This window comes from Halichoeres trimaculatus, unplaced genomic scaffold, assembly GCF_033239565.1.
Source record: "Halichoeres trimaculatus isolate MK-OKI-2021-1 unplaced genomic scaffold, fHalTri1.1 fHalTri1_scaffold_15, whole genome shotgun sequence".
Lineage (NCBI taxonomy): Eukaryota > Metazoa > Chordata > Actinopteri > Labriformes > Labridae > Halichoeres > Halichoeres trimaculatus.
The window spans coordinates 6641408-6654969 of record NW_027437193.1 but is presented as its reverse complement, the minus strand read 5'-3'; the positions used below and the strand labels follow the sequence as shown (position 1 = coordinate 6654969).

The window sequence follows — 13562 nt, the reverse complement described above, 5'->3', positions numbered from 1 at the left end:
AAGTTTTAAATCATCCTATGAAGGGATATCTCTGGATTCATAAACAAGAAAGAAACAAACAATACTTTATGTATTAATGCAATTTAACAGCTATTTAACAGTCCATCCAATCAAATTCAGTTAAGTTAATATAGGAGATGATGATATGTGCCCTCACACCTGTTTACAGATAGTGACAGGCCTAAACTTTGTGTCCTTTAGTGTATCTGTTAAAAGATTAAAAGACCTAAACAATTAAAAACTGTCTGATTATTATTATTATTATAATTATTATTATTATTTTTATTATTATTATTATTATTATTATTATTATTATTATTATTATTATTATCATTATTATTATTATTATTATTATTATTATTATTATTATTATTAATTATTAATTATTAATTATTATTATTAATTATCATCTAATCAAAAGCTCAGATATTTATGTTTCTGTTGAAAAACATCTTGATTTTTGAGTTTTCCACTTTGACAGAATTATTCTTTTGGCAGCCATGAAGGCTAAACCAACTGTCGCCCTTTCCCGTCTTGTTTTTAATTGTACAGCCCTGTGACCAAACAGACACACATGTTTACATAAATGATCTCTAAATTAACTTACAGACTTCTGTCCAAAATAACTTGACTGCAAAACAGAACCATAAAATATGAATAAAATTTCCAGAGATTTAAAGCAAAGTCTATTTTATTAAGTCTACATGGAGTTAAACTTACTCAAGTACGTCTAATTTTTTTAATCAGTGATTTATCCAGACACAGATTTTTATAACAAGCAAATTATATCATGTTTTTCTCCCAAGTGTAATGACTTCTTCTGGATTTCTCCTGATTCTGTTTAAACCCATGATCTCAACTGAACGTGTTCAATTTTACTGTTCGTATGTTTCCTGCAGAAAGAGACACATAAAGCTCAGGGTTCCTACTTCGAGTGCGACTTTTCTGAAGATGCAGAACTTAGCTCATTAGTGAGCATTGAGCTGAACAGGAATTGTTCACAGTGGCTAAGTTCAGTGTCTGACATGAAAGAATGAGCTCCAGCACACCTGAGGGGGCCCCAGGTGACCCCGAGCGGGGAGACGAGGGAAGGCAGATGTCAAGAATACAAACGCCGGAGCTGCATGAAACAGAGGGATGCTGTAAAAAGTCATTACTTGTCCAGACACTGTTGCGCTGCTTGGCTTTTTCCTGATTTATGAAAAGGCAGAAGATGAAGGAAGTGCAATTCTGGATGACAGACGGTTTATTCAAGAGATTTGTGGAAACTATAACTCATTTCTTCTATCAAAATGATTCCTTCAGAGCTCATCTTTATGTTCTTGGTCAGTTTATGTCTTAAAGCGGCAGATTATACACAAAAAAAGACACTCAATGTGTCAAAATGAAACCCTCAACTTGTAACATTTGTGTGTTTTCAGCCATTTTTAGACGGTAATGATGCAGACTCTTTCTGGTTGTGCACTCCTGTGCCTACTGAACTGGATTCAGTGTGTCTTTGCAGAACTGGCTCAGTCCAGCAGGAACAAGAGTGACATCTGTTATAACAAGCCTGTTGTCTTCCTCATCTGAATAATTATCAGGAATAAACACAAACACATGATGCCACAGGAGGATTTGACAGAAGTAATAGATGTGCTATTCTGACACAAAGAAGAGAGCATGTGTGTGTTTGTGTGTGTGTGTGTCCCAATTTGTGTCCCAGTGTGGGTGAATCTGGCAGCCTCTGCAGGTAGCGGTTATGAGCAGCATCTGATTTGTGCTGAGTAACACTTTACGCTGCCTCTCTTCATTCCTCACACTATAATAAGCTGTCAGAGCGTCTGCGAGCTGCTTCTCCAAATTGGGAAACACGGGCTCGACGCCTCTGCAGTCATTATAAACCTGCACGGACAGGCGCTGCATTAGCATAAGCAAAACTGATCATCAAGACGCATTTTATTGATTCTGGATGCCCTCAGTTGTTGAGGTGCAGAGAGAACAATTACTTTTCACCTTGGGTCATTTTCCCGTGGACTCATTTATCTGACAAAAACTGCAAGACGAGCAGGAATTAATAAAGCGAGCAGCTTAGACAGATGGAAATGCTCCAGTATGTTGAATTGGTATGTTGTAAAATTTCAAACCAGGTTTTTTTATTATACGGTACTTCAATTCCTGTTGAAGTCTTTTCTAATTATGACTGAATAAACTCATAGCTCATACATGATGCATTTAAAAAGTGTGATTTTTTTTAACCTTTCCTGGTTACAATATGACAGAGGCGTAACTACCTGCTCCTAACATTACAACACCAGGCTGTCAAACATCAGAATCAGTCCCTTAAAAAAGGTTTTTACATGCAAATCTTTCTCATTTTCTTAAGATGGTTTGTTTTAGATACCTTTGATAAAATCTTGGTACATACATATTTATTTCTGTCTGAATTTATTTTATGATCCCAAATATTATGTTCTGTGTTTTGTTGTGTTTATGTTAAGTACTTCAGGGTGTTTCCCAGAATAAAACACAACATTAAAAAGTAGACTTGGCTTCTTTTTAACATTTGTTTGTTTGTTGTTGTTTTGGTCTGTTTGCAGTCATCTTTCTCAGCCTGAAGGCTGGGGTGAGGTTCGGCTAGAGGTCACTATACATTAAAAGGAAGTTATTACTGGCTACTATAACTTGCTGATTCTGCAATATCTTCTACTTATTATTGATTAAGACAGAATGGGAATGACCCTGATCTGATATTGATATGAGGACTTGAGCAATATTAAAGTAAAGTAAAACTGTGAGTTCTAGAGTGTCTTGAGATATACTTTGTTGTGCAGCTAGATAGATAGATAGATAGATAGATAGATAGATAGATAGATAGATAGATAGATAGATAGATAGATAGATAGATAGATAGATAGATAGATAGATAGAAAGATAGATAGATAGATAGATAGATAGATAGATAGATAGATAGATAGATAGATAGATAGATAGATAGATAGATAGATAGATAGATAGATAGACAGATAGATGGATAGAACTTTTTTGTCATTGCAACTAGTACAATGAAATTGCAGTTATATCCTTTCCAAGGCATGTAAGAAAACAAACTTAGACAAGGGAAAACCGGAATGGGATAAACCTAGGAGCTAGCTACCCAGCGCCCCTTTGACTAGATAAGAAATAACAACATTGAGATCTCTCAGATCCTAGTAATGTTTAACATTAGGGTGTGATTTGTTGTTGTTGTTGTTGTTGTTGTTGTTTTGTGCTTTTTAGGTTGCCTACTTTAACATTTGGCTGGGGACCACAGATGAAACTAGCCTTTTGGCTAACTCTGGCATATTTACTAAAAAGTCAATTAATATGCATTTGCCCTGTAAATTAAATAAATTAAATTAAATTGAATTGGAAATTGGTGATTTTTTATTTATAAGCATGAATGCATCCCTGATCCTCTGTGCTTAGAGGAACGATATCTTTAAACTCATTACCGAGTAAAATCAGAGTGCTGCAGCTTTGCTCAATTTGAGTCAAGGAGGAAATCATGGCTAAAATCAACTCAGTGATCTACTCATCATTTTGTCTTGGTGTTTTTAGCTTTTAAGTTTTTAATTTTTAGTGTTAATACAACTGTACCTGATGCCATTGTTTAGTTTTGTTGTTTAATGTTGTGTGTACCATTGTTGCTGTCCGTCTCCGTCTCAGGGACTACAGACATGGATTAGCTCTTATCTAACTCTGGAACAGCTAAATAGCTGAATGCTGTCCCTGTCAAAATAAACTAATGAATATGAGATAAACAAAAATCTGTGGCCTGTAGACCTCTATAAAGGCTTTTAATTGAATCACATATGCTCATCTCACCCCAGTTTTAACCTTCCATTACTATTTGTGTTGCACCGTCCCAACAGTATAAAGATAGTAAAAGCACTGTGTCCCATTCTAATACATTAGCTTTTATCTAAACCTAAATGTTCGATGAGACCAGTGAGTAAATGTGGTAGCAAATAGACACTTGGTGGATCTCTTGCATGGGTTTAATTCTGCCAAACACTCTGGTTTGATACGGTTATCTTCCTACTGCACACTTCTATTCCATTATGAAATATATATTAGACTTATTAGAGTTGTCTCTTAATTGTTTTTTCTGCTTAAACACATTGCAAATCTTATTTTTTTCTGCTTAAACACATTGCAAATCTTATTTTTTTCTCTTTCTAATTATTTTTTTAATTTATTTTTTTTAATTATCGTGTTTCACCTGTTCGAATAAACAAAAAAAATTAGAAATGAAATGAGACTTTTCACTCTATACCTTTTTAACATGGGTAAACTTATCTTAAATATGATGTTTCCAGACTTACACTATTTGTTAATGTGCAAAATCATATAATCATGAAAATGAATGAAGAATGATTAAAAAAAATACTAATTAAATAATGGTCAATTCTACATATGATGTTAAAATAAAGACTGATAGATGTTTATTCACAGTTATTTTATTTTTTGTTGTGAGTGTTCTCTCTTTAACAACATTTTTAAAAAAAGAGTAGCTTAGCTTTTCCTTAACAGATTCATGCAATAAATTAACATCGAGTTTCAAATAAGTAAGAAATAAAATGAGAAATGAGACCTTTCACTCCGTACCTTTTAAACATAGGTTAAAATAACTTAAATATGATGTTGACAGACTTACGCTATTTGTTAATGTGCAAAATCACATAATCATAAAAATACAATAAAGAATGATAAAAAAAATGATTAGAAATGGTCGATTCTGCATAAAATGTTAAAATAAATACTGTGAAATGTTAATTCACGGTTATTTTAATATATGTTGTAATGTATGCTAAGAGTAGCTTAGCTTTTGCTAAAAAGAATTCATGCAATAAAATAATGTTGAGTTTTTGTTGCAACGCCTCCTCCGTCCACCAGGGGGTAGCATCGCTGCACAATTCCAGCTAAAGTGACAGACGAGATCAATTAAACTGTTCACTGGGAACGCTCCTTATTAACTTCTCCGCTTCGGTTGAATAAAGTGTCACCTTCTCTGTTTCTTTTTAAAGCCTCTTAGTGTTTTATTCTCGGTGATTTTATCTCCTTTTGGCTGAATTCCTCCATTTCTCAGGTCAGTGAAGTGGAATCTGTCCATTTATTTTCACACCGTCGACGTCTCAGAGTGTCTGTGGAGAAATCTAGGAAGTAACGTGAGCCTAACTTCTCAAACCAGGACGACGCGGAGACGTTAGTCCTCGTTTCTTCCAAAAAATAGTGATTTAATCGACTGAAAACGCGACTGTTATCAGGAAATCACCAGGGGATTTTGTTTTGACTCACCTTTTTTTCGGGAAGCACAGGTGAGGAAAGTTTTTTTCTCCTTATAACTTTGTGATTGGAGTTCGTCAACGGTCGCCAAACAGGTCTTCTTGTCATGTTTGTTTTCAGGATTATTCCGACTTTCAAGTGGAAATGAGTGTTTAATCTCGAAAGGTTAGTCTTGTTTTGACATTTTGTACAGTTTGACACTTGTTGGTGTTTGGTGTGAAGGAGGAGGTGGATTTATGGGAATTTTGGTCTAGATAAGCGCATGTTAAAGTATGCTATCATGTACTCCTGCGCTGTTTACGCCCTTTTCTTGATATTCTTAACAGTGCATTCAAATATAGCGCATGTATAGTACATATTAAATGTGTTTTATTTCTATTTAAACCACTGTTATTCCTCTTTTCCTTCTCCTCAGATGATGTTTGGTCTGATAAATTGTGTTTTTCCACAGTGGAGGCTGGCACAGAGCTGGCACTGTGCGTTATGCTGAAGCCTGCCTCTGCATCAACATATAAGGATGAGCACTACAGATGGATCTGGGGCCCCTGAACAGGATGAAGAGGTCCGTGTTGTGCAGATCTACCCCAGGCTGCCCCAGGACACAGCCACCCACTGTCCCCTTCAGGTCAGCCATGGGGACACGACAAGGATAGTGATCCACAACGCTGTGGTCACTCTGGGTCTGGATGCCAGCCTGAAGTACAGCCTCCTGGAGGTGAAGGAGAGCGGCGGAGAAGAGAGGCTACTACAGGCCGGGGACTCCCTTTTGGAGAGAGTCCTGCTGTGGCCTCCAAAAACCCAGAAATGGCATCCGAAGAACCAAGGGTACTACTTCATCCTGCAGCAGCAACAAGTGGAAAGCAGCACAGAGGATTACGACGACCTGTGCAACCTCCAAACTGTAACCGAGGAGAGTATTCGGGATGCTCTACGTGAGCGTTTCTACAAGCTCAAAATCTACACCTACGCCAGCAACATCCTCATCGCCCTCAACCCCAATAAGTTCCTCCCTGTTTACTACAATCCAAAGTATGTCAAGATGTACGAGAACCAGCCACTGGGCAAACTGAGCCCTCATATCTTCGCCATGGCTGATGTGGCCTTCAGAGCGATGCTGAACAGGCATGTTAACCAGTGCATCGTGATATCTGGTGAGAGTGGCTCAGGCAAGACTGAAAGCAGCAGTTATCTCATCCACTGCTTGACTGCTCTCAGCCAGAAGACGCACTCCAGTGGGCTGAAACGGACCATCCTCGGGGCTGGACCGGTGCTGGAGGTAGGTCACTGTGAGGGGGAGGCAGAAACATATCTGATATAGCAGTTACTTTACATCAAAAACACTTCAAGAAAAGGGGATTTCACCATCTGACACTCACACAAACGATCATAACCTTTCTAAATGTCAGAGGGTTGAAAAATATGATTCCGTTTTCATACCCTTTTACTCCAAGTTCCCTAGGTTTTATTACATAAAGGATACTGAACAGTGAGCAGGTGATTATTTATGTGTAGTAGAATCCTGACAGGGTGAGCAGGACCCATTCATAGCCCATACAAAATGATTCTAGGTATTTTTTCCAAGATAATTTAACTACCTGAGCTTAATTAGTCAATCATGGGAAAATTAAAATGTTTTATTTTCTTTGCCCTTTACCCATCTTGTAATACTGCTAAAGCAATAACTTTGTACCTTTGAGCAAGACTCTAAACCCTAAGTGACTCCTGCTGTTGTTCAGCAGTGAATGAGTCTGAATGAGATTAGCTGATACTGATGGATTAACATCAGTATGAGAGTCTGTGAATGTGACTTTGAGAAGTCATGGAGGCTAGAAAAGAGCTATGTGGGTACAAGTCCATTTACCTTTTGTGGGTTTTAACATCCTGCATCAGTTTCTGCACTGATGTCTTCTTTCTTCTTTTCACTGCTGATGACTCTTGGTCACAAATCTAAAGGTTTGTGCTCTCTTAAAGATGCTATGAGGAGGATCTTTGCACTCCTTCGCCACCCTCTGGCCCGGAGTCTCACACACACTTTTGTGAATTATTTTTAGCCAGGTATGTGTTTGTAAATGGAAATAGGATCAAACCAAATTTTCTTTGTTCATGACAACTTTTTACTGAATACAATACAGCGTGTCCGCTGGGTCTTAAAAAGTATTAAAAGTTGATAAATCAATTGTAGGAAAATTAAGGCCCTTAAAAAGTATTAAAAAGTCTTTATTATGGTTTTCTGAGGTATTAAATTTCATTGGTGTTCAAGCTTTGACTCCAAAAGTATCCATTAATATTTCTTTTCCTTCGTGCAACTGTCCCCTGATTGTGCTGTAAAGCCACAGAGCCGCCTGCTTTCATGTCATCAATGACGTGCCGATTGTGGACACAAGAAGCTGATGGACAGCAAATCACACAGTCTCAGGCACATTTACTAAATTTTGATAGTGATGAAATAAGTTCTTGTTTTTTCAGCTAGTTGGCCTTAAATAATTGCTGTTACTTGTTGTATGGGAACAAGAATGGGAGTGTCGATAAACCTGCCAGTAGTTTAATTTATTCTTTCAAGCTTTATTCCTTCACAGCTTACCTCATTTCTATTTAAATTTAAACCATAACTACTAAAGATGGGTTGCTACCAACAGCTTAAAATTACGATGAGGTCTTAAAACTTTTTGAAAGGTTTTTAAAAAAGTCTTAAAAAGGTATTGAAATTAACCTCTGGGTTTCAGCATATACCCTGGTTATGAAGTGCTACGGTTTGAAACGTGACATCAAGCAAACGTTGTAGTAGCCGGCTATATGTAGGGACATCGGCAGCCTGGTGCTGTGACATATCTGTAGGCTAATGTGACAACAAGTAAACACTGTCAGTTTGTAAGTAGTTTAGTAGCTAACATAACCTCACTCTTTATTTTATTGACAGACTCTCAAGTTTGAACAGACCACTGCAGAATAACTGCTGACTATGGGTTGGAATTAACATTAGCACAAACAGTTTAGCTCCTGTGTTAGCCTTTAGCTCGGGCAGTTTCTCTCTCCTGTTTATCTTTCTTCTGCTCTTCTGTCCTTTTTCTGTCTGACAGTTTGGCTCCAGTGTCCACCATCACTACAAAATCAATCACAGAAATCGGTTTTTCGTTTCTCACTACTAAACTTCTTCAGCTGGTGTGATGTTGTCATAGAGACCTAGACCCAGTAGGTCAGTCCCGTCCTGGTCGACCCGACCTGGAAGCAAAGAAGTAGCAATTCAAAACAACCTGTAACCTGTCATATTGGCGCTGATAATCTCAATTTAAAGTGTGGATTACAATCAGGCATAAATCTAGAAGGGAGACTTTTTTCAAGATCACTTTCCAACTCCTCACAGCCCCTTCAATAAATCTAAAGTGATGACAAGAGCACTTAAGTTAAAGGTCATGACTCAGTTGACTTTATTTGCCATTATTTATGTAGATTCGTTTGTCAAAGTGTCAACAGGCAAAGGTGAAATCATAAATTGTATTTGTGAACCAGACATCTGTCCGTTGATTGTCCCAGTTTCACTTTCACTATTCAGAATCAATAGCTGCTGTATTTATTTATTAATGAGTCACAATCGCTAGTTAGATTTTTTATTGAAGATACAGTTTTCATACACCTCAGCATACAGTCACTAAAAGTAAATCTTAGTTTCAAGTTTCTTGAAATAAAAACAGTCCAAGAGTTTTAACAGTAAATCTTTCTTACCCCACTGGTATTTTTATGTAATTCAGGCATTATTTTGTTTGATTTCTTGAGATAAGACATTTTCTGAACTTGTCAAATGAATGTGACTCATATTCAGTCAAACAAATAAATTTAGCTAAAGATAACAAGCGCTTCCTGTTCCTGGCTGTAGGTTAAAAGACAAAGAAGAAAAAAGCAGCTGTGGGAAAATCTAGAAACAGAAAAGACAATTGTAATTTATCATTTAATCTACTTAAAATAAATCTCTATAAATATGAGTTTTATTTGAATGGTCATATTTCTGACGTCAATTTTTTTACAATGACTGAAAAAGTTCCCAGAAGCCAAATATCTGATTAATCAAACCCACATGTGATTTATTTACAGTCCCCTAGAGCCCAAAGAGCCCTTGATTTTTTAGTCAAATCAACTCTTTAAGCATTTCCTACCTAACTTAGCAAAATTAGCATAAGTAGCTCCAGTGGTGGAGTTAGTTTGCTGGCAGTTTAATTTTAGAGATAAGTTATCAGACCATCTTTACCATCTGAGCTTTTGTCTTTGCTGCCGTCTCCATCTCCTCTTTGCTGATCACAGGACGTAGTTTTGAACCCAAGTCAGGGTCTTAATTATCCTGCATTTGTGTCGTACAGTTCTCTGTTTTAGCCTCATAGTCCCTGTTTTTAGACTTTAAAACAGAGAAAATTTAATATAAACAAACAACTGCACAGGAAATATGCATCAGCATTTACACATCCTGCAATAAAACCCCAGAGTAATCAACAACAACAACCGCAAAAATGCGGCAAGAGCTTGAGCTAAATCTGTTCGTCATCAAAAGGATGAGCTAAAATATTCAGTTAGACTTAAAAAACCTGTCCTGGACTTTATGAATCAGATCCATCACTCATCCAATTATCTCGTCCAATCAGAGATCTCTAGTCGACACACTGCAGTGTCACACAACTCCGGTTTCACTCTTTCACATGTGGGGTAAAAGGTCTCTTTGTTGGCTAACACTTACACTGCTGTGACCGTGTTAATGAGTGACAGGAGGAACATTTGCATACATGTCTCTGCTGTGTGTGCTTTCTGTTTCAGTTGCCTGTAATAGAGCATCATGTGTTGGAAGTGATTACTTTTTGAAACTAGGTCAAATACTTCTTTTTAGGGGAATACCTGCTTCAAGAAATGTGTGTGATGGAGGGAAAACACAGCAGTGTGTTCCAGTGTGAGTCTGTTTTTAATGCTCCAATCTGAGCGAATCAGCAGGTGGGAAGCAAAGCATTAGCAGGTTTCAGAAGTCTTTATGAAACAAAGTAAGGGAAATATTGAGTAGAGATAATGGTTTATCAGTTCATCTGAGACTGACTAATCTTTTGCACAAAGGATCCCACACCCCCACCCGCACATGCATACGATCCCAAGGGGCCCTGTGCGTCGGTGGAAAGCAACAAGATAAAGATTCTTCCTTTCTCTGAACTAGTCCAACAAGTTACTCCGTAAAAGACGCAACAGCTTGTGTGTTCCTCCTGTTAACTGATCTTCCTGGCATTAAATGAGAAAGAGATTTATCATGTGGAGAGAAGAAAGAAGAAAGTGTCATGTGGTTAAGGGTTGATAAAAAAAAGGAACAAGCTTAGTAAAGACAGAGGTCACAGCCCGTTGCACCAGTGTTTACCCCAGAGATGAATATCAATAGAGGCTAAGCTGTCAGGATTGTTTCTGTAGTGAAGAGGGTCAGCTGATGTGTTCTGTAATTTGGGTCTTTTGCAAAATCCTTGATGCCATCTCGGGATTTCCTTAACGTGTATGAGTCACACCCCGAGGTTATTGTTCCTGTTTATCTGAAATCAGAAACGTATCACTCCATCTTCTGTTACTTTTGATTCAATGTTATCTCACTTTGCATGACATTTCATTCCCCAAATGAAAGAAAAACAACCTCTGCCTGACGAAAACAGCGCGTAAATTAACTTTTATTTGAATCAGTGAGTTTCAAAGTAACATAAAGATCTGCATCCAGCAGACAGGTGATGGCACCTCACTTACATAACGTGCGATGGTTTCCTGACTCAGTCCAGGTTTGTGTCGGCTGTTGGTGATCAGGAAGCTGAGAGCTAAGGGGGAATGTGCAGGGCGTTGTCTCTCAGGGAACACCAGAGAGAAAGGAGAAAAGAGGAACGTGTCAGAACAGGCTCGGCCAGGTCTGCTGGCAAACCTGCACAACAAAGTAAAAATCTCCTCCTTTTGCCTTCTTCTTTCTCTTTGTGTAATTGCACCCGTTTCTTTCCCTCTGTTTTCGTTCAGCTAGACATTAGGGGTGAGTTTCATAAAAACACTTAACCAAAAAACATGAATTCCATTGAGTTTGTCACTTAAACTACTGTGACATTAAACTAATGTTGCAAAAAAATGCGTGAAAGATGTGGTCAGTTGGTGAAATTGATAGATGTCACTTGGTGTAACCAATGATACTCATAAAAAATCTAATATTCCGCAAAACATGACTATGATTATTATTCTATCAGTATACTACAATGTAAAAATGAAACTTAAAATGATTTAAACTAACTGATTATATTTAATACAGTTTATGGGCAACATACAGCAGAGTAGCTCTTCAGCACCATCTACTGCAGTGGAGGTGTGGAAGAAGCATTGTACTTTGTACTTACCAAAAATGTGAATTTTATTCAGTCAAAAATATCACTATTAAGAGTTGAAATATCAATATTCTATCACAGGTCAAAGTATTGCGATATATTGCCGTGTCAATTTGTTTTCACACCTCTATAGATATTAGGAACAAAGAATTTAAGCACCATGGTTGATACTGGAAGACAATAATAAATAAATCAAAGTCATTTTCATTGTGATTCCAAAGGGATTGCAGGCAATGTATGACATTAAAAGGAATAGAAATTTGTTTATTCATAAATAGGGATGGGTACTAAATTAGGTATCGACCGAATTCTGTCAAAAGCACCAGGTAAAATCAAAAGGTACCATGTTTAGGTACCTAAATGCATCCTTGCGACCGTGTGGGAGTGGAAGAGTAGGTGATTTTCCATGCTGGACATGAACACAGCATTTCGAGGTTATATATTGAAAAATAAATATGTTAAATTGAAAAAAAAAACACAAAAAAGTACAGAAAATTGGTACTGTTGAGTACTGTTACCGATTGCCAGGTACCAGGCATTGGTACCGTATCGTAACATGTGTGAAAGGTACCCATTCCCATTTATAAATACGTGTCGGAAATTTTTTACTTCTTCCAAAATAGTTCAAAGGAGCTGCAAGTTTGAATTAAGACCCAGGCTCAAAGCCTCATGAGGTGTATGACCAAGGGGCAACCCCATGTGGAAGTGCTAAAAGTCACTGCTGCAGAAAGACCGAAAGCCATGTACACACCCAGGCAAAAAAAATCAGACTTTTAAGCATTAAAAAAAACAAAAAACGTAGTACAACCTGGTTCAAAAAATGGCTTCAGTCTGAAACGCTATTTTTTTTTCTAACTGCGGTTTATAAGATATTAGGATCATCTCATTGTCCAACCAGAAACCCAGCTCAGCTCACATGACTGACAGGCGCCCTCTAGCTGTTAGAAAGGAAGCTCAAGCCTGCGTCATATCCAATATGGCTCTGTCCAACGATTGGCTTCATTTCATTGTGACAGGAATGGATGGGTGACGTCACGGAGACTATGTCCATATTTTATACAGTCTATGCTGAATTAGTGCAGAAAAGTCCAAGTTAGTGCATAAAAAAATTCATAATGTGTCCTAAAGATATCAGATGCTCAAAATGTTTCCAGGTCAAATTAGTCTTAAAAACAATCCTGATGAAATCCTGAACCTGGCATAAAAACATCGTGACATATTTCCCCTACATCGCCCCCTCATGGAGAACTTTTTCGTTGGTCAGAAGCAGAGTTTGCTGCAGAAAACTGACCGCTTATCTGGTATCAAGAGACCAGGATACTGTAAACTTCATCATTCGATTGATGGGGTTTTGTTTTTTTTGTGTAATGTGAGGAAAGTAGTTTAATGCAAGCATCTCTGCTCCACCTTTTTGATCCAACAGCAGTAAAAAACTGTGTATTCAATGGTGATGTGAGAAAAAAAAGACACATTTTCATATTTGAGAAGTTTATTCAGCAAACTCATTAAACTTCTTGGCTGCATTTTGTAATTTTGGAATAGAAACATCACAGCTCATCCTTTCAGCTTCATTGCTCTGTGTTTCTGCTGGTGTTCACCACATTGTTAGCATTTTTTTAATGAGGCCAGAGTCGATGTGTAAAACTAGAAAAACTGTTTTTTTTTTAGGAGCTCCTCCTCGAGTCGTTTAGACCGTCCAGCCCCCAGAGTGGGACGTGGCAAACACCTGTTTCTCCCCCTCCTCCACATACCATCTTCACTTCTCTCTGCATACCTTTCATCCTTCCTGTGCTGTTCTCAGCTGCTTTAAATCTGTGTGTTTGATCTTTCTTAAAATAAAACCAGGTCTGAAACGTTGAATGCTGTGTTCTCAGCAGTGCACCAGGTAGAAAC

At 37.6% G+C, this 13562-nt stretch overlaps 1 protein-coding gene across 1 annotated transcript in view; it reads left to right on the top strand.

The window, feature by feature from the left end:
• The first annotated feature begins 4938 nt into the window (after positions 1-4938).
• Positions 4939-13562, top strand: part of LOC141804925 (myosin IXb) — a 37345-nt gene continuing 28721 nt past the window's right edge. Inside the window, exons 1-3 of the mRNA XM_074689605.1 lie at positions 4939-5339; positions 5428-5472; positions 5759-6583. Coding sequence (XP_074545706.1) covers positions 5825-6583 — 759 coding nt within the window. The 5' untranslated portion in view covers positions 4939-5339; positions 5428-5472; positions 5759-5824. The remainder of the gene's footprint in view (positions 5340-5427; positions 5473-5758; positions 6584-13562) is intronic.